This window comes from Poecilia reticulata, chromosome 20 (assembly GCF_904066995.2).
Source record: "Poecilia reticulata chromosome 20, P_reticulata-male-v2, whole genome shotgun sequence".
Taxonomy (NCBI): domain Eukaryota; kingdom Metazoa; phylum Chordata; class Actinopteri; order Cyprinodontiformes; family Poeciliidae; genus Poecilia; species Poecilia reticulata.
Window position 1 is genome coordinate 2545585 of NC_088849.1, and position 25847 is coordinate 2571431.

Consider the following 25847-nt stretch of genomic DNA (forward strand, 5'->3'; position numbering starts at 1 on the left):
AGCAACTTCTCCAAGATCGATTCCAACTCGTTAGTGAGTTTTAGAGTCCTCGTCTCAGTCCACACCAACAGTCTGAGTGTTCGCTAGTTCAGCCAAGTCCGTGACAAATTTGTCAATGCTCCAGGAATCCACAAGCTCCAAACAGCAGAAATCATGAATAAATCCAGGGTGAATCCCGCCGGGTGTGTTCCCACAGGACAAGAGGGCTCTCCTGTGCCCAGACTTCGTTTCGAGATTGGTTGACCAAATCCATAATTTGTATGATGTGCAAAGAAAGGCTAAAAAAAAATATAGAAAAAGACAGGACAAAAACAGAGCAAGCAGGGCAGGCATGGGCAGGTAGGAAGCAGAGAAAAAAAGCATCCGCCTTCATTGAAAGCAAGAGATGAAGGCTCAGCTTTTAGGCAAGAGTACCTAAAAGCTGAACAACTTATGGAAACCATTCCCTGTTTATGTTTGTCCAACATTTTAATATGCTTCATTACTGACTTGTTATCAGCTAATAGATACATAACAAGTTTTTAAGTGTCTACGAAATTAGATGTGGACACACATCTAATTTAGATGTGTGTCATGATTATATGACACATCTAATGTAAGGCATGATTATAAAATCATACCTTTATGAAATTTTTCTATAAATGCATGTAATTAAACCTCATGACCAATTCTCGACTTTTCCAAGATTGGGACCCCCCAATCTCGGAAAAGTCCAGAATTGTCCCCCCCCAAAGAAATCATGAAAGAAACCCTTGTATTTAAACAATATCAATATAAAAGAGGCAATAGAAACAAAGAACGAAGTAAATATGCCATTCATCTAAGAAAAGAATAAGAATTAATTTTTAGGTCCCCCCCTCACTAATGTTAGAACAATGGTTCAGTCCAAAGTGAAATAAGGGCAACAACTGCACTACTGAACGGCACAGGCTCCGTTAGAGCCACATAAGTGAGCAGCTTGTTGTTGCTCCTTACTTTGTTAGTGCTCTGCAGCACTAACAAAAAACCCTCCAGTACTTAAAAAGCAAAGGACGTCTAACACATTTTATTTACTTTCACTGCTCAATAGGACCTCTCCTTGGGCTGCCACCTTATCGTGGTGGAGGGGTTTGAGTGTCCCAATGATCCTAGGAGCTATGCTGTCTGGGGCTTTATGCCCCTGGTAGGGTCACCCAAGGCAGACAGGTCCTAGGTGAGGAACCAGACAAAGTGCAGCCCGAAGACCCCTATGATGAGTAATAACTTTGGACTGCGTTTTCCCTCGCCCGGACGCGGGTCACCGGGGCCCCACTCTGGAGAAAGGCCTGGAGGTGGGGCACGATGGCGAGCGCCTGGTGGCCGGGCTTTTACCCATGGAGCCCGGCCGGGCTCAGCCCGAAGAGGAGACGTGGGTCCCCCTTCCGATGGGCTCACCACCTGTCCGAGGGGCCAAAGGGGTCGGCAGCCAAAGGAGGGGACCCTGGCGGTCTGATCCTCGGCTGCAGAAGCTGGCTCTTGGGACGTGGAACGTCACCTCTCTGGTGGGGAAGGAGCCAGAGCTAGTGTGCGAGGCTGAGAGGTTCCGGCTAGAAATAGTCGGCCTCACCTCGACGCATGGTTCTGGTTCTGGAACCAGTCTCCTTGAGAGGGGCTGGACGTACTTCCACTCTGGAGTTGCCCACGGTGAGAGGCGCCGGGCTGGAGTGGGCATAATTGTTGCCCCCCATTTGGGCGCCTGTACGTTGGGGTTCACCCCGGTGAACGAGAGGGTAGCCTCCCTCCGCCTACGGGTGGGGGGACGGGTTCTGACTGTTGTTTGTGCTTACGGGCCGAACGGCAGTTCAGATTACCCACCCTTCTTGGAGTCCTTAGAGGGCGTACTGGAGAGTGCCCCTCCTGGGGACTCCCTTGTTCTACTGGGAGACTTCAACGCTCACGTGGGCAATGACAGTGAGACCTGGAGAGGCGTGGTTGGGAGGAACGGCCCCCCCGATCTGAACCCAAGCGGTGTTCTGTTGTTGGACTTCTGTGCTCGTCACGGATTGTCCATCACGAACACCATGTTCAGGCATAAGGGCGTCCATATGTGCACTTGGCACCAGGACGCCCTAGGCCGCAGTTCGATGATTGACTTTGTCATCGTCTCATCGGATTTGCGGCCGTATGTCTTGGACACTCGGGTGAAGAGAGGTGCGGAGCTGTCCACTGACCACTACCTGGTGATGAGTTGGCTCCGGTGGTGGGGGAGGAAGCCGGTCAGACCTGGCAGGCCCAAACGTATAGTGAGGGTCTGCTGGGAACGTCTGGCGGAGTCCCCTGTGAGACGGAGCTTCAACTCTCATCTCCGGCAGAACTTCGAACACGTTCCGGGGGAGGTGGGGGACATTGAGTCTGAGTGGACCATGTTCCGTACCTACATTGCCGAGGCGGCCTATCGGAGCTGCGGCCGCAAGGTTGTTGGTGCCTGTCGCGGCGGCAACCCTCGAACCCGTTGGTGGACACCTTCGGTGAGGGATGCTGTCAAGCTGAAGAAGGAGTCCTAACGGGCCTTTTTGGCCTGTGGGACCCCAGAAGCAGCTGATGGGTACCGGCGGGCGAAACGGCATGCGGCTCGGGTTGTCGCTGAGGCAAAAACTCGGGCGTGGGAGGAGTTTGGAGAGGCCATGGAGAAAGACTTCCGTATGGCTTCGAGGCGATTCTGGTCCACCATCCGGCGTCTCAGGAGGGGGAAGCAGTGCAGCACCAACACTGTTTATAGTGGGGATGGTGCGCTGCTGACCTCAACTCGGGACGTTGTGGGCCGGTGGGCGGAATACTTCGAAGACCTCCTCAATCCCACCAACATGCCTTCTGTTGAGGAAGCTGAGCATGGGGACTCTGGGCTGGGCTCTCCAATCTCTGGGGACGAGGTCGCCGAGGTGGTCAAAAAGCTCCTCGGTGGCAGGGCCCCGGGGGTGGATGAGATCCGCCCGGAGTTCCTTAAGGCTCTGGATGTTGCGGGGTTGTGTTGGCTAACACGACTCTGCAATATCGCATGGACATCGGGGGCAGTTCCCCTGGACTGGCAGACTGGGGTGGTGGTCCCCCTGTTTAAAAAGGGGGACCGGAGGGTGTGCTCCAATTACAGGGGGATCACACTCTTAAGCCTCCCTGGTAAGGTCTATTCAGGGGTCCTGGAGAGGAGGGTCCGTCGGATAGTCGAACCTCGGATTCAGGAAGAGCAGTGTGGTTTTCGTCCTGGTCGTGGAACACCGGACCAGCTCTACACCCTCAGCGGGGTCCTGGAGGGTGCATGGGAGTTCGCCCAACCAGTCTACATGTGTTTTGTGGACTTGGAGAAGGCGTTCGACCGTGTCCCTCGGGGGGCCCTGTGGGGGGTACTCCGGGAGTATGGGGTACCGGGCCCTTTGATACGGGCTGTCAGGTCCCTGTATGACCGGTGTCAGAATCCGGTCCGCATTGCCGGCAGTAAGTCGGGCTCGTTTCCGGTGAGAGTTGGACTCCGCCAAGGCTGCCCTTTGTCACCGATTCTGTTCATTACTTTTATGGACAGAATTTCTAGGCGCAGCCGAGGTGTTGAGGGGATCCGTTTTGGTGGCCTTAGGATCGCATCTCTGCTTTTTGCGGATGATGTGGTTCTGTTGGCTTCATCGGAACGTGATCTGCAGCTCTCACTGGAGCGGTTCGCATCCGAGTGTGAAGCGGCCGGGATGAGGCTCAGTGCCTCCAAATCCGAGGCCATGGTCTTGAGCCGGAAAAGGGTAGAGTGCCTTCTCTGGGTCAGGGGGGTCGTCCTGCCTCAAGTGGAGGAGTTTAAGTATCTGGGGATCTTGTTCACGAATGAGGGAAGAAGGGAGCGGGAGATCGACAGGCGGATTGGGGCAGCGTCTACTGTGAAGCGGGCGCTGTACCGGTCCGTCGTGGTGAAGAGAGAGCTGAGCCAAAAAGCGAAGCTCTCGATTTACCGGTCGATCTACGTTCCCACCCTCATCTATGGTCATGAGCTTTGGGTCATGACCGAAAGAACGAGATCACGGGTACAAGCGGCCGAAATGGGTTTCCTCCGCAGGGTGGCTGGGCTCTCCCTTAGAGATAGGGTGAGAAGCTCGGTCATCCGGGAGGGACTCAGAGTAGAGCCGCTGCTCCTCCACGTCGAGAGGAGCCAGTTGGGGTGGCTCGGGCATCTGGTAAGGATGCCTCCTGGACGCCTCCCTGGTGAGGTGTTCCGGGCACGTCCCACCGGGAGGAGGCCTCGGGGAAGACCCAGGACACGCTGGAGGGATTACGTCTCTTGGCTGGCCTGGGAACGCCTTGGGATTCCCCCGGAGGAGCTGGAAGAAGTGGCTGGGGAGAGGGAAGTCTGGGCCTCCCTTCTGAAGCTGCTGCCCCCGCGACCCGACCCCGGATAAGCGGAAGAAAATGGATGGATGGATGGATGGATGGATGCTCAATGGGAAGAAACACATTGAAAATAAACAGTTCGTTATTTCATTTCAGACTGCTACATTGCTTTCATAGATGTAGTTCATTTTTATGTCTAAGGTAGCCAATATTTAAATTATATTTATCTCTTTAACTCTTACTTTAATAAGAAGAGTTGGAAACAGGAGGGAGCGGCTGAGCGTTAGCACTAGTCAACAGCTCTGTATGGGAGCCGAGAGCAGAGGGGCAAACAAAATAAAGTATGCCTTTATTTCTTACCATCTTCAACGTAGAGCCTTTAAAACCACAAAATGAAATCTGAATATTTTTCTAGAAAACTCTGGTGCTGACCTTTAAGTTTAAGTTATGATACTTCCCAAATATTCAATTCCTACATATTTATAGGTTGTAACATGAAAAAATCCCCCCCAAAAATAAAAGTTTAAAGCAACTAAAGTTATAATTTAAATAACACATAACTTGTATTGAGAACCACTGCAATAAATCAATATTTATGAGGAATTTTATTAAGTGGAGTTCCTTATTAAAACTTGTTTTTAGTCAGAGCCATATGTTTTTGTAAAGGTGTAGCAGAGATTAGATCTGTGACCCTGAACCAAACTAACATTTGAATCTTAGTTTGACTTCTGTGGGTCTCAGGAGGTTTACTGACAAACACACTTTTGTTATTCATTGCTACTTACTAGTCATTTTTGATCGTGCAGCTTGAACAAAAAAATGTAGACCACATTTTACTGTAACTTGGCCGACCCCCCCAAAATTGCTCTTAAAAAATTTCCCTGTTTATGGTCCCCCCAATAATGAGATGGGATCTACACCCTTGCGTACAAGGTTGTTTTGAAGCGACTGGACTGGATTTCTCTCTGCCAGTCACATAGACCACACTGGGCTGATGAATGCTTTATTCGTATAGGTCTAATTTGGGATAATTTCCAAGTTCTTTGTGTTAATAAACTCTTGTATGTTGAAGAAAAATTGTATGTGTTTATTCCATTCATGTGTAGTGTCTTGCTGCTTGAAGAATGCCATCTATTATTATAATACCAAAACCTCATCAGGCAGGCATTCTTAACCCTTGTGCATGCGAGGACTGAGGCAAACGTACGAGGACTCAGGAAAATGATACAAGTGATACAGGTGTGGGGTCAGTTGGACCCCATTTGTAAACACAAGGATTAAACAATAACTGAGATTGAACTATGTGGCTACTACTTTTCTGATAATCAGGTGGTACTTGGTAATTGTGAACTAAATTACTAGTTTCATTAATACAGTAATGACACCAGCAATTATTTTGTGTTTTTTTTTGTGGCTGCAATGTAGAAGCTTACCATCATCATGTGTGAATGCATAAATGACTGAATTTAGTGTTAAGCAGTTTGGGGTCCTCTGGTCTAGATAAAGTGCTTTACAAGTACAGACCATTTACCGTTTATAGTTATTTATAGTCAATAAAGAACCTATTGATGCATAACAGCCATTGGGCACCAGGTCCCTGTTTCAGAAAGCAGGATAAGTGAAAATCCTGAGTGAGTTTGTAGTAACTATGAGCATATCCTGGGTTTTCATCCATCCATCCATTTTCTTCCGCTTATCCGGGGTCAGGTCACGGGGGGAAGCAGATTAAGATGGGAGGCCCAGATTTTCCTCTCCCCAGCCACTTGTTCCGGCTCTGCCGGGAGAATCCCAAGGTGTTCCCAGGCCAGCCGTGAAACATAGTCCCTCCAGGATGTCCTGGGTCTTCCTCTGGGCCTCCTCCCAGTGGGACGTGCCCAGAACACCTCACCAGGGAGGCATCTAGGAGGCATCCTAACCAGATGCCTGAGCCACCTCAATCGGGTTCTCTCGACTCACAGTCCCTTCCGGATAACTGAGTTTCTCACCCTATCTCTATGGGAGAGCCCAGACACCCTACGGAGAAAACCCATTTCAGCTGCTTGTATCCACAACCTCGATCTTTAGGTCACCACTCATGACCATAGATGAGGATAATAAAGTAGATTGACCGGTAAATCAAGAGCTTCGCTTTTTGACTCGGCTCTCTCTTCACCACGATGAACTGGTATAGCGCCCGCTTCGCTGCGCCAATCCACCTGTCGATCTCCCACTCCCTTTTCCCTCATTTGTAAACAAGATCCCAAGATACTTAAACTCCTTCACTTAGGTCAAGACACCCCACCCGACCCTGAGAAGGCACTCTACCGTTTTCCGTCTTAAGACCTTGGCCTCGGATTTGAAAGCACCGATCCTCATCCCGGCCGTTTCACACTCGGCTGTGAACCGCTCCAGCGAGAGCTGCAGATCACAACCTGATGAAGGCAACAGGACCACATCATCTGCAAAAAGCAGAGATGCGATCCCAAGGCCACCAAAATGGATGCCCTCAACACCTTGGCTGCGCCTAGAAATTCTGTCCATGCAAGTAACAAACAGAATCGGTGACAAAGGGCAGCCTGGCGGAGTCCAACTGGAAACAAGCCTGATTTACTGCCAGCAATGCAGAACAGACTCTGACACCGGTCATACAGGGACCTAACAGCCCGTATCAAAGGGCCCGGTACCCCATACTCCCAGAGAACCCCCTTACAGGGTTCCCCGAGGGACACGGTCGAACGCCTTCTTCAAGTCCACATGTAGACTAGTTGGGCGAACTCCCACCCACCCTTCAGGACCTCGCTGAGGGATCCAGTGTTCCACGGCCAGGACAAAAACTACACTGCTCTTTGTGAATCTGAGGTTTGACTATTCGATGGACCCTCCTCTCTAGGACCCTTGAATAGACCTTGCCAGGGAGCCTTAAGAGTGTGACCCCTCTGTTATTGGAGCACACCCGCTGGTCCCCTTTTTTGAACAGTCACCCCAGTCTGCCAATCCAGGGGAATTTCCCCCTATGTCCATGCAATATTTTAGAGTCGCGTCAGCCAACACAACCCTACAATATCCAGAACCTTAAGGAACTCAGAACAGATCTCATCCACCCCCGGGGCCCTGCCACCGAGGAGCTTTTTAACCACTTCGGCGACATCGTCCCCAGAGATTGGAGAGCCCGACCTAGAGTCCCCAGGCTCAGCTTCCTCATGTTGGTGGGATTGAGGAGGTCTTCGAAGTACTCTGCTCACCAGCTCACAACGTCCCGAGTTGAGGTCAGCAGCACACCATCCCCATTATAAACAGTCAACGCTGTTGAATGTTTATGTCAAAAGTGGTGCTGCACTGTTGGTGCTGCACTTCTTCCCCCTCCTGAGATGCCAGATGGTGGACCAGAATCGCCTCGAAGCTGTGCGGAAGTCTTTCTCCATGGCCTCTCTGAACTCCTCCCACCCCCGAATTTTTGCCTCAGCAACTACCCGAGCTGCATGCCGCTTCGATCGCTGGACCCATCTGCTGCTTTTAGAACCCACTGGCCAAAAAGGCCTGATAGGACTCCTTCTTCAGCCTGACAGGATCCCTCACCTAAGGTGTCCATCAACGGGTTCGAGGGTTGCCACCGCGACAGGCACCGACAACCTTGTGGCCACAGCTCTGATATACTGTCTCGACAATGGAGGCACGGAACATGGTCCACTCAGACTCAATGTCCCCTAACTCCCCCGGAACGTGTTCAATGTTGTGCCAGAAATGGGAGTTAAAGTTCCGTCTCACAGGAGGCTCTGCCAGACGTTTTCCTGGGTTTTCAGTTTCAGAAAGATATGGTAGTAAGTGTCAACTTAATACCGCAACCTACTCAGTGAACCAATCCTGCTCGGTAGCAGGATTGTTTGAGCAAGCCCTTAGTGGTACTTTGTAGCTGTGAACTGGGACAAGTAAAGAGTCAGAAATGGCGTGTCCTTTTATGAGGTAACCTGAAGAGAAAATACTCTGCAGAAATCTCCCTGAGTACAGGGCGATCAAACCGCGATTATCATTGCGATTACCTTTATCATTTCTAAAATGATATATTTTTGAGCGTTACTGTTTTTCATTAGTAATTTTAGCTCAGTGAAATTTCAGTCTCACATCACTCATGTGAGACTGAGTGGTGTGTCACTCAGTCTCACATCACTTGGGCATTAAACCCAAGTGCTGCACTTGGGTTTAATACCAACTGGATGGTGTCAGGAATACAGCAAAACTGTTTAAATAGAGCAGATGTGTGAATGTGGTGCGTGTCTCCAGCTGTCATGTGGGACACCAGAATTGAATTCCCAACTCTTCATTAAAGATATTATTTTTGTCTTTTTGTGTTTGTGCACAAATAGCTTAGTTTTAGGTAAATTTTATAAAAGAGCCTGTTGTTGCGCAACACCTCCCCCCCCCCTTCTCTCTCACTCTACTTCCTCTTCTCAGAGGAGGGAGATGTGCAGCCAGCTCTCCATCTAACGGGTAATTTGAGTTTTCTAAATCTGATGGGATTTTACCCTGTTCAGAACTGAGTAAACTCTGTTTAAGCTGGCGTCGAGAAAGACTAGCCTGGTTTCTAACGACCTCCCCCTCCAGATGTCCCACCCTTTTTCACCCTGTGAATTAGCCAGATTGAGTAGCTTGCAACCAACTAGCTTCACGGAGCACACCTGTTAACGGTCGCTCTTTCTCTTTATTACAACTTGCACTTGTTACTGAACCAGGTTGGTTTTAGTGACTCGGGCGAGTCCCAAGGGTGTTGTTTTAGTTTTGGCTAAAAGCAACCTATAAAACATTTCTACTTTTTCCTCCCAGAATCAAACCTCATAGCTATTTTACAACCATCAAAGAACTTTAAGGTGACTCATTAATTGAATGTCCACAACATCTTTTAGATTTTCTTAAATGCTAATTATTTTATTAGTAAGGCAATTTTGCAAGGGTCAGTACAGCTTAATTCAGTAGCAGAAATAATCAAATAAGTAAAATCAATAATCTAGCCTATCTTTCCCTAATGCTGACACTGAGAACTAAAAAAGGGAAACTTTGAGAGAGACGGACAGACTTTGGCATTTTGAACCCCAGAACTGGCCTGATGATGAAGAAGGTGTTGCAGCAGCAGGAGGTTCCCAGTACAGGAAGAGTACTGACTTAGAGCGGCAGGTCTCGGGCATCAGGGTGACTTCCTCATGCGCGTAGCGGTCCTCAGCTTCTTGTCTTGCGGCTCTGTAGCTCCCTTCTCGTCTCACGATCTTTCTGGTCCCACGGAAGGAACACACCAGTTCTTCCTCTTTGCCTTTGTTCTTTGCCTTTGTCTTTATCTTTGTCTTTATCTTCATCTTTGCCTTGGTCTTTGTCTTTGGGGGTCTGAACCCAGCTGTTGAGAGAAGTGCGATTTGAAGCCACATGTTGCGGGGCTAACGGGTTGGTCCCCATGTGCAGAACAGTCTTCGGTTCTGTGGCCCCGGCTCTTCTTCAGCTGCAGAGTTCTTTGTCCATCTCCGTCTTGGCTCGAAGCTGCCTGAAGGATCCAACCAAAGATTCCTCTGTTGCACCCACCTTATAAAGGGTTTATCCACCTTTTGGTGCGTTTGCATTGGCTAGCTTTGTTGCTGTGCCTGTCTCATTGGCTGACTGCTTGGACAGATGATCTCATCTCCATCACCCTGGAGACCTCATGACCTGATGTCTGTTCTAATGTCCCCAAGTTGCTCAACAGTTCCTCCTACCTCTGTTTCCTGCCCAACCTTTTCTTAGGCAAGTTGAAGTTTAGCAATAAGGCTTTAGTCTTCTCCGTTCTCCTATCAGTTCCTCTTTTCCCCTGACCTTCCACCTACCATCTACCTCCTACACAACATCAGTGACCTTTAATTACAGTTACAACATTTTACACCTTTTCAAGTTCAATGTCAAAATCACATTTATAACCTTTTAGTTTCTCTGATTTAACATTCATTTATAATGTTATAATAACCATAACTTATTAGTTACTCTTATTATAATCATAAGGTGATTATTACAGACATTTCTGAAAAGAACCCAATAATAATCCATTATTGTAATTATCTGATACCATGTTACAGTTACTTGTTTCACCTTTAAGTACTTCCACAAGTGTAAGAGTAAGTGTAAATATTCTTATAATCAAATCAACATCAACCACTGGTTAAACCAATATTAATTATTGGCCTAATTATAAGTCATTATTTTAAGTATTTTACTGTGGGTTTTATCCAATCTCTCAAAATGTTTAGATTTTATTCTTTAAAAACCTTTAATGCTTTAAAATAAGGAATGGTCTGAACTATTTTTAGCCTGATGCAAGACAGAAACTTCCCCTTTATTAAGGAAATCAGCTTTTCCTGTTTCATGACTTTCTTTCTGCCTGACTATGATTTTTTATGATTAAATAGAAAAAAGTAGAATTAAAGCAAAGTTTGCAGGACACAATAACAACACACACAACCAGATTCATTTTATTACAGTCTGACTCTATTGTTGGGTCTTGATGTCACCTATGTCATTAATTTGAAGGTAATTTTATTTATTATTACTATTAAACTAAAATCTCCAGCATGGGGAAGTGGGATGAGCTCGACTTTTCTCGACAAGCCTTTTAGACAAAAGCCCTCTCACTGTTGATCAATGTGACTTAAGCATTTATAAATAACTCTCTATCTGAAAACTATGGACTACTGTATAGTTTAGTGGGGTTCTTTATTGTCACAGACCCACAAGACTAATAAAAGAACTCCACAAAATCAGTGAAGGCAATTATGAATTCGGTAAGCCTACAAGCATAGCCTGCTCATGTTTTTGAGTGTCCAAAATACAGTAGATTTTGATATTTTGTTAAGACAAATAACATTTTTTTAGCTGTTGTATAAGTGTAGCATCAAGAATTAATTCTCTACTAAATATCACTCATGCATTAACTTGGCGTGTCGCTAACTTTTGCCATTTTGCAGCATCAACATTGCTGCTATTTTATATTTTGTTGGTAAATATGATTTGATATTCTCCTTGTGCCCTCGTTAACAATTCTGACGAGACATGCACACTTTCATGGTTTTTTTGTTTCTCTTGTGGTCAATCATGTTATCTGCGTTCTGTTGTACGGGATTCTTCTATACTCGTGCTCAGGCGTAACTTGACTCAGAATTGATTTACCTAATTGACATCTCCTGTTCTGAAACAAAACCTTGAGTATCACAGAGCTGGGTAGGTTTATTGAGACAGTATCTGCCTTCTACTCAGGGCTTGTTAACCCTGCGTTCTGAAATGGGGTCCAGGCAGTTAAAAGGACAGTTCATCCTGACTAACAATTAGTTCCAGTTTTGTATCAGACAGGTTATAATCTAAAACAAGATTAAGGCAACAACACGATTTGCCTAGTCTGCCACACGTAAAAGCTCTTCTGTCCATCAGTGACTCTAAAGCTGCTGCAGAACGAAGTCTAAATATAACGTAGGAAACTTGGAAACACATAGTGAACCATTGAAGTTACCCAGATTATCCAGCTGAGCCTTGTCCTCTGCTCTTCCCAGGCTGACTTGGGAACAATATTCCCAGCTGGAGGCACAGGCTGTCCCTAACACAGACTCGAACAAGGAGGAGATCTTCTCTGACTGCAGCATCTGACAGGTTCTGACCAACCACGATAAGCGTCAAGCAGACTGGATCAATGTTCCTCAACTTCCGTTACATTTCACCAAATCTTCCTTCATCCGTTGACAAGGAAGAGACAGTGCTGTCTGCCCCTGGACTCCAAACAACTGGCAGGCTTACGTTGACAGGACTGACTGGTGCTATCTGTGCTTGCTTGCTCCCTGTCTTTTCTGCCTCCTCGGTTGCTGTTATTGGTAACACTTTATTTGAAATAGGGTGAATAAGCCTTTATGAATATTTATGACAGTTGTCATAAAGCGTCATTCGGTAAATTATGACACTTTTAATACAAAGTTGACATTATTCAAAATGTCTTTGTTATGACAACTTGACTTTAACCAAGAAATCATTACTGATATAAATTTGTTATAAAAGTATTACTGATTGCACTTTAAAAATTAGGTAACTTTATGTTATTAAAGCTAAAGTTTAATAACAGTAATAATTTCTTGGTTAATGTCAAGTTGTCATAACAAAGACACTTTCAATAATGTCAACTTTGTATTAAAAGTGTAATAATTTACCGAATGACGCTTTATGACAATAGTCATAAATATTCATGAAGGCTTATTCATGTTCATGTCAGGCCATGTTTATGAAAGTGCCATGACATTCATCCCCCTTCAAATAAAGTGTTAGCCAGTTTTATATTCTTCTGTCCCCAGGAAGAAAGAAGAGATCAGGTTCTGGATCCATCAGCATTTTCCAGAGGCACACAGCAGCAAAATGCCAAGGCAACCATGGAAATTCAATCGTCTGCTAAACACTCTCTCGATGACTGGCAGGCTTTTGAAGGACAACAGGACAACAAGAATTTACAATAAAAATTCTTAAAATCAGTTCCTAATCAGCCTCTCTGTGAAATACATGCATAAAATACATTTAGAAGAAATCATTTATTCCCGATGCAATAACCATTTTTAACTAAGCTAAATTACATCTAAGTATAGTACGCAAAGTAACATGTTTAGATGTATATTGACAAAATTACAACTGTATGAATGTGTTTTATTTTGTTTGGAAAGTCAAAGAAAATGGTCAACGTCAGTGGACAATAAAGTAGTCTTATTTATTCACCAAACCAAATTACTGCATTCAGGCGTTCCACAGCCATTGGTCAATTTGCATTCGATATCGATGTGGTCTACTTTCACATGGAATACTTTTGGGCTTATGGTGTAAATGTCTATAGTTTAAAACAAAAAAACCAAACCAATCTTTTGTTTTTATTAAAAGCCTGACTCTATAATCTAAAGAACAGTTAGTTCTCAGCCATCAATAGATGCTCAAGCATCACCTGAGTGAAGTTGGCCCCCCCACCTTCTTCAAATCAGACAAAATTGGTGTCAAACTTTGTGCTACGTTTGTGCTGGTTTGTGCAGCAAAAATTTTCGTTTGTGCTGCTTTGGCTTTGAAGATATTAATGAAAGTGTAAAGGTCAAAAGGTCAACCAGCCCCCCCACTTTTATGAAATCAAACAAAATTAGTGTCAAACGTTAGTGCTATGTTTGTGCTGGTCTGTGCAGCAAAAATTTGCGTTTGTGCAGCTATCATTTTAAAGATATAAAGAAAGTTGGATTTCATAAAAGTTGAGGGGCTGGTTGACCTTTTGACCTGTGCCAAAGCAGCACAAACAAAAAAATTTGCTGCACAAACCAGCACAAACGTAGCCGAGTTGATTGACACCCATTTTGTCTGGTTTGAAGAAGGTGGGTGAGGGGTTGACCTTGGATGACCTCTAGAAACATTTCTTTATATCTTTAAAATGATAGCGGCACAAACGAAAATTTTTGCTGCACAAACCAGCACAAACGTAGCACAAACGTTTGACACCAATTTTATCTGATTTGAAGAAGGTGGGGGGGCCAACTTCACTCAGGTTCAAGCATCAACTAAATACTATGGGTTTTAGCCAAATCTATTCTGATTCCCAAGGAAGTTTCTGAACGTTTCTCTTAAGCATCTAAGCTGATGACAGTCCTAAAGTGTAGTTAAAGCTGCACTAAGTAACTTTTCATAAAAATGTTTCTTTTACATATTTATTAAAACTGACAGTATAATATGAGAAAAATAACCTGTGATCAAATTGATCTCTCCTGTTTCCTCCCTGTGGTCTGCCACCTGCAGAAATACTTCGCTCCTGGTCAGAAAGAATCAATCAGACACGGGAGGAGGGTCTGTCGATCATGCATTTGTGTCACACCCTTGCCTTTGCTCTCTGCTGCGCTAATTTTATAAATATTACCTACTTTAGCTTTAACAGTTTTACTCTGCTAATTTTAGGTCAAATAACATTCTTTAAAGATATGTCTAACTGTTTTATTGCCGTATTTATAGGGAGCTTAGCTTTTATACAATTTGGACATGCATAGCTTTATGGAAAGGAATGAGGTGAAAAAATCTCACAGGTGGGCAGCCCTTCTTGATGGTCACACTGGGTGTAGTGGCCCTCAGTGCTCCAGTGACACCATGGTAGTACCTGAAGCAGACCTGGGTCTCTGCTGTGTGAGAAAAACATGAGACATTAATGTTTATGAACTGGTCTCTGCTAGATACTGTCTGTAAAAGTGACAAAAAAACCCCAGAAGAAACACAAAAATGATCAACAGAAATGAGTGAATTAAAACTGCATATCACAGTTAAAATGCAGTGATTGTGTAAATTACTTTAAAGTAATGCAAACTGTGTGCAGATGGGGGAAACCCAGCTCTGTGAGAAACATGGGGAGATTAGGGTCACAGTAAAGCTTTATGTTTTTTTGTCTGTTTTCAACAGACACACTCTGACACTTGGACAGGAGACACCCCAACAGCACTGCATGAGCTAAGAAAAAGCTTAATCAATTCTCTATTTGTCTGGATTAATAGGCAGTAAATACAAACATTATAATTTCAGTGGATGTTTTTCTGGGATTTACCAGAATTTAAACAAAGGTATAGCTTAGCATCATCAGCATAAGAATTAAATACTTCTATGATGTCTGATAATTTCACCAAGTGGAACCGAAAGACCTAAGCATGAATTTTAATTAATTATACACCACCATGGTGTCTAGGCTAAAGTACACCGGATGCCACCTGAATTGAAGCAGCTAGCAGAGGGTGTGTACTTTGTCACTGTAGAGCTTAGTCTCACAGATAAGTCACTTTTGGGTTTAACTACCGTATTTTCCACACTATAAGGCGCACCTTCAATGAATGGCCTATTTTAAAACTTTTTTCATATATAAGGCACCACATTTATAAGGCATATAGAATAGACGCTTCAGTTTGGGTTGCCGATTTGTTCCACATTTGTAAAGAAGTGATCCCCCAGTACTTTATATAGTATATAGTAGGCTGCCCCAGTCATTGTTTCACTCACGGTGTTGGTGTTGCGATATTGTGGCCAACTGCTTTCTGGGTAATACAGACCAACCGACACTCTGCCGCCGCAGTCTCTGTCTCTCTTCCCCCGACTCCCCCGGCTTCAAATGTATAAGGGCTGATCCCTTGGTAACCCTAGTCGAAGAACCCTGGATGAATGTCTAAAGCCACTTTGTTGAGATAAAGAATGTCAACAAAACAGTCCGACTCAGGTCGGCGAGGAGAGCTTTCCGCGACTGGGCTGGGGCGTGGCCGGACGATGGTCACCCTGTGGTGCTAAATGACCTGCAGACGACCTGATTATCAGGTCGGTAGGTAGATAGGTCAGTCAAACTTTATTAACAAACCAGCGTTCTGACAACTATCCCAGCATGCACCGCGCACTTCTTCTACGGGGGAAAATGAAGTTTGCGGCTGCTTACCGTAATTGCTAGACCTGTTGTGGCTCAATATTGGTCCATATATAAGGCGAACCGGGTTATAAGGCGCACTGTCGGCTTTTGAGAAAATTGAAGGTTTTTAGGTGTGCCTTATAGTGCGGAAAATACGGTACACTCTTATGACATAAACAAACTCAGAACTCCAAACAGACAGGCAAAAGCAAATGCAGTCGTCTGTACCTGTCTCTCTGTTAGATTGCATTTGTACTTTGGATACTATCTGAGCATCAAATTGAGCCCAAATTGGTACCCAGAAATTATCTGTTTTTATCATTACCTTATAATTTATTTGCTTAGATATAGCCTCAGTTCCTCTGCAGGGGCTCTTATTTGTGCATTTAGATTCAGCTGTGTTCTTTTCAGGATTTTCCCTTTGTTTATTCTTCTCCTGCTCTGTTTATTTTCCTCCATCCTTTCATCTGCTAGCTTGCTTTAGTTCTGTCACCTCATAGTTCCCTCAGCTATTTTCATTTTCAATTGGTTAGGCTCACTGGTTTTCAGGTGATTTCTTCACTTCTTCCTCAGTATACAATACAGGATAGCCTATTAATTTCATAGTTCTCCATAGGCTCCTTCCACGCTATTTCTCCATGATTACTTGATCTCCTCTCCAAGTTCTATGCTAGTTAGTTATTTTCTGCTGTAAGTCATCTTTTGTTATTTTTTTCTAGACATCTTTGTTGTATGTCTGCACGTGGGTCCTCCATAAAAAATCAACCATGAATATTAAACCTGCTGTTTGAGGATCACAGATAGTTTGGATTTTTTTATTGTTTTTTTATATATCTTCTGGTTGCTGCTGTTGTTTTGAGATACTTACCATTTCTAAAGTTGGAGCTGGAATCAATTTTCCAAACTATTTGCCCCTTGTGAGATCCACTGATGCCTCGGTTCTTGTAATCAAGAAAGTTCTCTGAAAGAGTCTCATCTAGAAAGAGAGATAAAACCGATTGGGACACACTGATCGGCCACTAACAGTTCACTTTTATTTTACCTCTTGTCATTATTTTACTGTCATAATAAGATATGAACGGTTTCATGAGCTTTAACATTTTTTTTTCTTTTGAATTTTGGAACAATTTCCTACACAAAATAAAACAATCCAGTTTATCCATGGCATTGTTTGGGAAATATATAAGTAAAAAATTAATGTTCAATAAAACATAAAAATAGTGGAAATAAAAATAAGTCATATCTAATTTACCAACAAGATACATTCCAATCCAGTCTCCAGCATCCACTTCCTCCTTGATGTCCCATTTGATGAGCAGATCTTCAGACTGGCCTATGGTGTAGTGGGCAGAGCTAATGGTGAGTGTGGACCGGGTGTCAGGTGAGACCAGGTCGGTGTCACTGGTGGAGCGCTGAAACCCCAGCATAAAGGCCTCCTGGTTCAAACCGTTGACTGCATATGTGTCTGGACCACAGCTGTGACGCGCTGCACCTTTGCAGCGCTGGCGGGGTTGCCCACTGCGGGTCGGGGAGGACATGGCAGCCAGGCTCAGGAGCCGGTTCTGGTAGAGGTTCTACATAAACATACGCAGCACAAAATATAGTGACTGGATCTTTTATTGGTATTTTAGTGCATGTTCTCTTATTGACTAACTACAGCTGTTGATATCAGTTTAATACCCCTTCAACTCTATCACTTTTTGTCATGTTTTAGCATAAAACTGTGAGGCTCAGGTCTCATGAAACTGAAATTGCAGCTTGATCGTTAGATTTCAGAAAGGGTAACATTGCACATCACCCTGAACATTCCAATCATATTGTGAGACATGACAGAAAACCTTGTCAATGTAGATGTGAAGATGGACAAACCTTACAATGTAAGTAAAAAATATTCACCCCCTGGGATGTTTTACCTTTTGTATTGATTTTACTTATCAATTATGATTCCAGGATTTCTCTATATTTTGCTACATTCATTTCACCTTCTACCTTTATAAGACCTCCAGGGTCTGCTGCCGAGAAGCCTCCCCACAGCGTTATGCTTCCACTACCATGCTCTACAGTGGAGATGGGGTGTTTGTGGTGACATACGGAGCTTGTTGTCCACCAAGCGCACCATCTTATCTGATGGCCAAAATACTCCATTTTAGTGTCATCAGACCAAAGAACTTTCTCCATCTTCTACATGGAGTCTCCCACATGCCTTGCTTCCCCTGTGGTATCCCATAGTTTCCATTTAATTTTGGTCCCCAGCTGTCTTACATTTTTATCTTTCTATCATAAAACATATGCCAATACCCCTATCTGCCTGTTGGTCCTGCTTCAAACACACCACTCATGACACTATATTCTCTCTGAGTTGCTGAAACTTGCTGAGAGAAAGAGGCACTCAGCCTAGTCCTATTATTCCTCTTAGTCCTATTAATTATTTTTATAAGCAATACTAGTCACACTGTAATGGCAACAGTGACATTTTTGCATGCTAGAATTAAATAGAGGATTTGCATGCAATCCAAATTAACCTCTTCTGCATAATTACATTTTGGGGTCCAGGCATAGTGTTGGAGTGTGTGATAGCCAAAACATCTCCAATGTGTGAAGATAAATGATTCAGCAGCTTAAGTGTGAGATGCAGCTGCAAAGCAAGCGACTAAATCAGTGTTAATTCAGTCTGTTAGTCATCCACAGCTAGCTGTACTTCTGTTGATTTCTGTACTGTGCTTTAATGGGATTGTTTTCGTTATTTGGAGAGTGGCAATGTCTCCAAAGGGTTTACTGTGGTGGCGCAGGGGTTAAGCACAACCCACATATGAAGTCTCTAGTTTTCAATGCGGCTATCGTGGGTTCCCTTCCTGGTCTTCCCCTTCTCTCATTACCCACTTGTCTGTCAATTCACTCCAAAATAAAAGCCAGTAGAGCAAATAAAACCTTTGTTCCCCCAGAAAATACTGGCCATCAATAATCTCCAAATTCATTTTAAGACATTAGATGCTACAAAAACACCAGCACCATTCGCAGAATATAATCTACTTTTATTTCAAAACATCAAACAGCACTGACAGCAATATACAACAAAGGTCATACATTCATGGTACTTTGCACTGAAGGTGAAGCTTTGAAAGTTCATTGGAAGTGGCCATGGGTGGTCTTGTGGTCACCGATAGTGAAGTGTCTTTGGTGCTGCTCTTGTTTTCACCAATATGAAGGAGGAAGAATTCCAGTCTGGAAGAAAAAACAAGAAATATATGTAACCCAGGGTGAAAAAACTGCCCTTAGTCCCGCCTTGCTGCCCCATTGGTTAGAGTGACAGTCAGTCACACAGAGCATGCAGCCAATTGACACACCTGATGTAATTATTTAGGCTTGCTCCAGCTTTCCCAAGTCAGGTGTGAGGGGGAGAGCTGGAGACAAAGGAGCTACAGGCCAGGTGATCCCTTTGTAGGGTTAAAGGATGGCGAGCTTCTGAAAACTGGCTGGGGCCAGGAGAACCTGAGAATCACTCCATACTGGTCTGGTAGGAGGCTGATGGTCTGTATCATTTCCCCCTCCATCTCACCATTCGGACACACAATCCACTATTCATCTCTTCATCTGAAACGACTTGCGCTAGGACATTGTCATCTCAAATATCTGGACAATTCAACCATGGACTTTTTGAATGTGTGTAGGTCAGACACTGTGCTGACCAGTGGGGAAATTTAAACCAGTTGTGCACAACTTAATGAAAGATCTACTGCAGTACTGTGTATATTTAATTTGGGGTTCTATGTATGTTTGTCTTGTGCTGTTCACTTTAATTTTCTTTTAAAAATACATGGTATTGAAAGCAGTTCTTTTGCATTGGTTTTATTGATTACTGACAACGGCTCCAGTAGACGAATTCTAGTCTTCTGATTTCTTCCATCCAGTCCTTTTACACTTTAAATAGTGCTACATTATTGGCGAGCAAGCCAGGAGCTGTTTGATCAGTAATTAATAGAAACCGGTTTGAGTAAAGTTGCACAAATAAGTCTTGGTTCCTACTCACCAATTCAATTTCCATTATGGAGATTTTTGAAACTCTTGGTCTAAAAATCCCTAATACAGTATTATGATTGATGGAATCTTGGAGAACCCCACTGATGAACTTATTGATTTTCTTGAACAGTATGGTGATATTAAGCAGAGAACTACCATCGATTCGTGTGAATCAGAATTTGATCAAATGTTCGTTGTTGAATTTGATTCTGGATTGTCTTTAGCACGCTTATCTCCATATACCATATATTTACATCAAGTGTGGGTGATAAATTTCATATTGAAAGTTTATCTGAGATTTATGCCTCAAAGGTTGGTGGTTTAAAGACAAATAAGTATTTGGACGATTTACAAGAAATTGCCAAAATGTCTGGAAAAAATTACACTCAAGTTCTTACAGAAGTGATGTCCCAGATACAGCAGTCTATTGCAGAGTTCTGTCCTGTGGTGCAAGAGAAGGCAAAAGAGGAACAACTTGCAGATGAAGATGGAGGGCAGCAGCCATCAGCTCATGCTACAACTCAACTCCCTTTTCCTCTGTCATCCCTCTCGCAGTCAGTTCCTCTCTCATCCAGTTCTGCTGTCTCCAACAGAGCTGAAGTGCCAGGTCAGGAAAAGCGGTCCACACCCATTTCCATTGGTGATCTTAATCCTCCTGAGGTGCAACGGTATGTTGTGGAGCATGTTGTTAGGAGTGGGGACAGCTCTCTGCATATGCACACATCCCATAGACTGAGAGCATTCTCTGGAAAAGTCCCCAGGCCAAGTCATGAGACAGACTATGACACGTGGCGTTCAAGTGTTGAATTAGCTCTTCAAGATCCCTCTATGTCACAGTTGCAATGTACCAGACTAATTCGTGACAGTCTACTTCCACCTGCCTGTGATATAGTGAAACATTTGAGTCCTGACACGTTACCAAAAGTATACATGGAACAACTTGATTCAGCTTATGGAACTGTTCAAGATGGAGAGGAGTTGTATGTTAAATTCATGGACACCTATCAGGACAGTGGAGAAAATCCATCTGCCTATTTGCAGCGTCTGCAGTTGTTACAGGCATGCAGTAAAGAGAGGAGGTGTTTTGGAGAAGGACATGGATCAGCACGATGTTGACCCAATTCTGCAGAGGGTGTTGGGACAACAATCTAATCTCAGAACTTCAACTTAAACAGAAAAAAAATATCCACCATCATTTGCTGAGCTTTTGTTGTTACTTAGAACTGAAGAGGACAGGGAAGCAGCAAGACCTTGAGGATGAAGCATCAGGGAACCACCCTAAAAGCATCTCAGGTTCAGTTGCACATACTGATCAGGAAACTAACTGTGTTGCTCTGAATAACATGACTAAACAGCTTTCACAACAGATGGCTGCAATACAGCAGCAGCTCACTGCTTTAACAGCAGGTCAAAATGGGCAACTAAGCTACCTTTGCTGGAAAAGTTACTTCAAACCTAGTGTGAAAAAGACTTAAAGATGTCAAATTCGGCATGTCTAGCTCTAAACCTGGGTTTGTTTCCGTTGTGGGAGGATGGCCATATTAAGCCTCATGTGATTGAGCCCAGCATTGGTCAGTGCAAAGCGGAAAATATTTTATGACAAACAGAAGAGACAGGGACAAAATCCTCTCCTTCAGCACATTTAAACTAGTTCAGTTCCTGTGAGGGACGAACAGGAACTGAGCTGGACCAACTTGTCCGCAGAGAGAGAGTCTGTTAAGTGTGCAAAGATGCAGACAAAAACCAAAATTAACTTACCAAAAGGATTAATTGGATCCAGATGTACAGCAGAAGTCGACATTGCTGGCCATAGCTCTCAATTCTTCTAGATACTGGCTCTCAAGTCACTACCATTCCAGTTTCTTTCTTCAATGAGCATCTCTCAGGTCAACCAGTGCATTCATTAAATGACCTACTTCATGTTGAAGGGCTGCAGGTCAACAAGTTCCATATTTGGGTTATGTTGAAACCAATAACTTTTCCAAAAGACTTTATTGGGAGTGAACTAACAGTTGAAACCCTTGCTTTGGTGTTCTGATGTGAGACCTGGATTTCCAGCTTCAGTACTAATTGGCATGAATACACTTGAAATTCTCTATGAAATGTTTTGTTCCAGTGATTGTCCCACATTCCAACCTACCTCATATGGGTTTAAAACAGTTCTGCATCAGTTAATGCATCAGCAAAACTGTGACAATCATTTGGGTGTTGTGACTCTCCATAGCAAAACCCCTGTACTTATTCCAGCTGGTTGCACAGTGGTGGTCGAGGGTCGTGCCAAGCTTTCTTCTACAGCCAGTCAGTGTGCTGTCGTTCAGCACCCGGTTTCAGGCCTGCCGGGTGGCCTGGTTGTCAGTAGCTGTCTGGTTGCACTTCAAGCTGACTCACTCAGTAAGGTTCCAGTTGCTGTTTCCAATGAAACAAAGCAAGTTATTTCCATACCAGCTTTAAGTATCATTGCTGAACTGGAAACCTATGCAGGTATCATCTCAGAGCACCATGTGACCAACCATATAGCTGAGAAAACATCAACAGCATCTTTGAAAATCAATTTTGGTGAGTCTCCAATACCATCGGAATGGAAGGAAAGAATAACAAAGTTAAATGCCATACCTGAAGTTTTTGCCCATTATGATTTAGATTTTGGTTGTACCAAGCAAGTGAAGCATCACATTAATCTTCATGACAATACTCCTTTCAAACATCGTGCAAGACCGATTCACCCACAAGATATAGAGGCTGTTCGCAAACACTTACGTGAACTTCTGGATGCTGGTGTTATCAGAGAATCTGAATCCCCTTTCTCATCTCCAATTGTTGTTGTTAAGAAAAAAATTGAGACATTCGACTGTGCATTGACTATCGTAAGCTTAATTTACAAACTGTCAAAGATGCATATGCCTTGCCCAACCTGGAAGAATCATTTACAGCTCTCAGAGGATCAAAGTGGTTTTCAGTGCTTGATCTGAAATCTGGTTATTATCAGATTGAAATGAATGAAGCAGATAAAGCTAAGACTGCTTTTGTTACTCCACTTGGGTTTTGGGAGTTTAACCGAATGCCTCAGGGGGTTACAAATGCACCATCAACCTTTCAAAGATTGATGGAGAAATGTATGGGTGACCTGCATTTGAAAGAGGTATTGGTTTTTTTGGATGACTTGATCATATTCTCAAACAGTCTTGAAGAACATGAAAACCGTCTGCTGAGAGTTCTAAATCGTCTGAAAGAGTTTGGATTAAAACTTTCTCTGGAAAAATGTAAATTTTTCCAAACGTCTGTCAGATATTTGGGTCACATTGTTTCAGAAAAAGGGTGTTGAGACAGACCCAGAAAAGATTTCCACAGTGAAATCTGGCCAATTCCTACTAATTTGAAACTTGAGATCCTTTTGGGATTTACTGGCTATTATAGACGTTTCATAAAAGGTACGCCACTATTGCCAAGCCTCTTAACATGACCCGTGGTCCCCCAACAATAAACCCTCAGAGTACAATCTTCTAAGTGCCCACAGTTTGATCCAAAGCACCTTTTGGTCCAGGTGGACTCCTGAGTGTCAGCTGGCTTTGATACCTGATTGACAACTTACTACTGCACCAGTCCTGGGTTTGCTGATCCTGCACTACCTTACATCCTTCACACAGATCCAGCACCACTGGACTGGGTGCTGCCCTGTATCAGGAACATGAGGGAAGCTCAGGGTAATGCTTATGCTAGTCGAGGTTTGTCAGCCAGCGAAAGTCGTTATCCAGCTCATAAACTTGAATTCTTAGCACTGAAGTGGGTGTAACAGAAAAGTTTCAAGATTATTTGTATGGAGCAATTTTACAGTGTCACTGATAATAATCCACTACTTACATCCTAACCTCAGCTAGCTGATGCTACCATCATCGGGCTGGCTGCACTTTCTACTTTCTCCTTTAAGTGCAGTATCGAGCAGGAAACACAACCAGGATGCTGATGCACTCTCTCGTCGTCCCTGTGAAAGTTCTGTCATAGATGAGGTTGCACATAAGATCAGGAACTTGTCTCTCAGTTTGCTCAACAACATCTTTAGACAGCGGCAACAATGAGATATCACCTGAAGTGATGGATGCAATCTGCCAAAGTCGTCTGGTTCGGACCCAAGTTGAAGTCTTTTGGTTGAATCGCTCTCAGTCAGGCAGATAAATTCCTGTGACTACTCTGAAGAGCACATGGACTTCCTGTTGTTCCTGCAATGTCTCATTCTGACCTAAAAGACCATCAGAGAGCTGATCCTAGTGTCAGGGAAGTTATCCATCAGTTGGAGTAGGTGAAAAATTCCCCAACAGTCAGGATGAACTCTCCTTCATCTTCTCCTTAGAGATTACTAAACTGGAGATGATTGATGGCATCTTTACAGAAACGGCAAGAAAATGAGCAACATGTATTCAACTGGTCCTTCCAGAAGACCTCCGTGAATCCGTTTCATAGTCTCACAATGACATGGGCCACCCGGGAATAGAGCGAACCCTGGATCTTGTTAGAGCTAGATTCCATTGGCCTAGAATGGCTATGTATGTGGAGCAGAAATAAAAGCATGTGGACGTTGTGTTCGTCGAAAGACTCTGACCGAGAGAGCTGCTCCACTAGTTAACATTCGGACTTCACGTCCATTGGAGCTTATTTGTATGGATTTTCTCAGTCTTGAGCCTGATACCAGCAATACCAAAGACATTCTCGTGTGACAGATCATTTCACCAAGTTGCCATTGCTATCCAACACCGAATCAAAAGGCAAGAACTTCGCCAAATGTCTTTTGGACAATTTATTATCTATTTTGGAATTCCAGAAAGACTACATACAGATCAAGGATCTGATTTTGAGTCCAAATTGATAAAAGAGCTGTGTGCTATGACGGGAATTAAAAGTGTCATACAACACCATACCATCCCAGAGGAAACCCTGTAGAAAGGTTTAATCGCACACTGTTAGCAATGTTGGGAACTCTTGAACCAAAACAGAAGTCAAAATGGAAAGAATATGTTAAACCTCTCGTTCATGCGTACAATTGTACCAGAAATGAAGTGACAGGATATAGTCCTTATGAACTTATGTTTGGACGCTGTCCTCGACTCCCGATTGATCTTGCTTTTGGTCTTCCTATCCGTGAAGAGAAATGTCCATCACATTTGCAGTATGTACAGAACCTGAAGTCACGGTTGAAAGAGAGTTACCAGATAGCATCAAAGAACTCTGCCAGAAGTGCTAAAAGAAACAAGACTCGGTTCGATCGGCGGGTTCTACCATCCAAGCTGGAAGTTGGAGACCGAGTATTGTGCGGAATGTGAGACTCAGAGGTAAACACAAACTCTGTGATAAATGGGAGCAAGATGTATTTGTTGTGGTGAAGTGTGCTGGAGATCTCCCAGTTTATACAGTGAAACCAGAGTGCAAAGATGGCCCACTACGCACTTTACACAGAGACCTTCTTCTTCCATGTGGTTTTCTCCCCATGACAGATGCTGAAAGACCAACTGAGACAGTTCCAATCACAAAACCCCAGACACGTCAACACACCAAGAAATGGCAAGAATCTTTAGAGGACTCTGCAGAAGGTGAGAACTGTGAGCAAGAAGAGATTCCATTCTATCCAATTCCACCTCCAGTAGAATTCAAAATGGAGAAACCGCTCAGACAGTCGTCACTCCCTGATGATGTAGAAAACTCTGTTGTCCCAACAGTTTCTCCAGTGGAAAAACAACCCGTTGAAATTCTTTCAGATTCTGAGAGTTTGAAGTCAGTTGTAATGGAATCAATTGAACCAGAATCTAGTGTCGAAGAGCAACTTGATGTTTCTGCAGAACAAGTTCCACCTCATCCTGAAACCTACCTGATCCAGGCAGCCCAGTTGGTGAAACTGTTCCTGATTCTGAAATTTCTTTGAACAGATCCCCAAACCTTGATGGCATAAATCAAATAATGACATCTCTCCGAGACGCTCAACACGTCACAGAGTGGCGCCTAAACGGCTTCAATATACTACTTTAGGCAATCCGTTATTCAGTTGTTCAAACTTTATTGCACAGTTTGTCTGATGCTTTAGTTTTGACACCCACCACTTCCAGCAATGTTCACATGT

General features: G+C 43.9%; 1 protein-coding gene across 11 annotated transcripts in view; it reads right to left on the bottom strand.

Annotated features, from left to right (window-relative positions):
- The window catches only part of LOC103482413 (E3 ubiquitin-protein ligase HECW1), a 129682-nt gene that overhangs the window by 77824 nt on the left and 26011 nt on the right, over positions 1 to 25847 (bottom strand). For 8 of the 11 annotated variants that reach the window (XM_008438550.3, XM_008438549.3, XM_008438553.3 and 5 more), the window contains 3 exons: positions 16980 to 17301; positions 16596 to 16703; positions 14377 to 14471 (listed from right to left, as the gene is read on the bottom strand). In XM_008438550.3, the coding sequence (XP_008436772.2) occupies positions 14377 to 14471; positions 16596 to 16703; positions 16980 to 17301 (525 nt within the window). Of the gene's footprint in view, positions 1 to 14376; positions 14472 to 16595; positions 16704 to 16979; positions 17302 to 18811; positions 18950 to 25847 lie in introns of all 11 variants that reach the window. The other 3 variants (XM_081601991.1, XM_081601992.1, XM_008438552.3) reach the window with 1 other exon arrangement.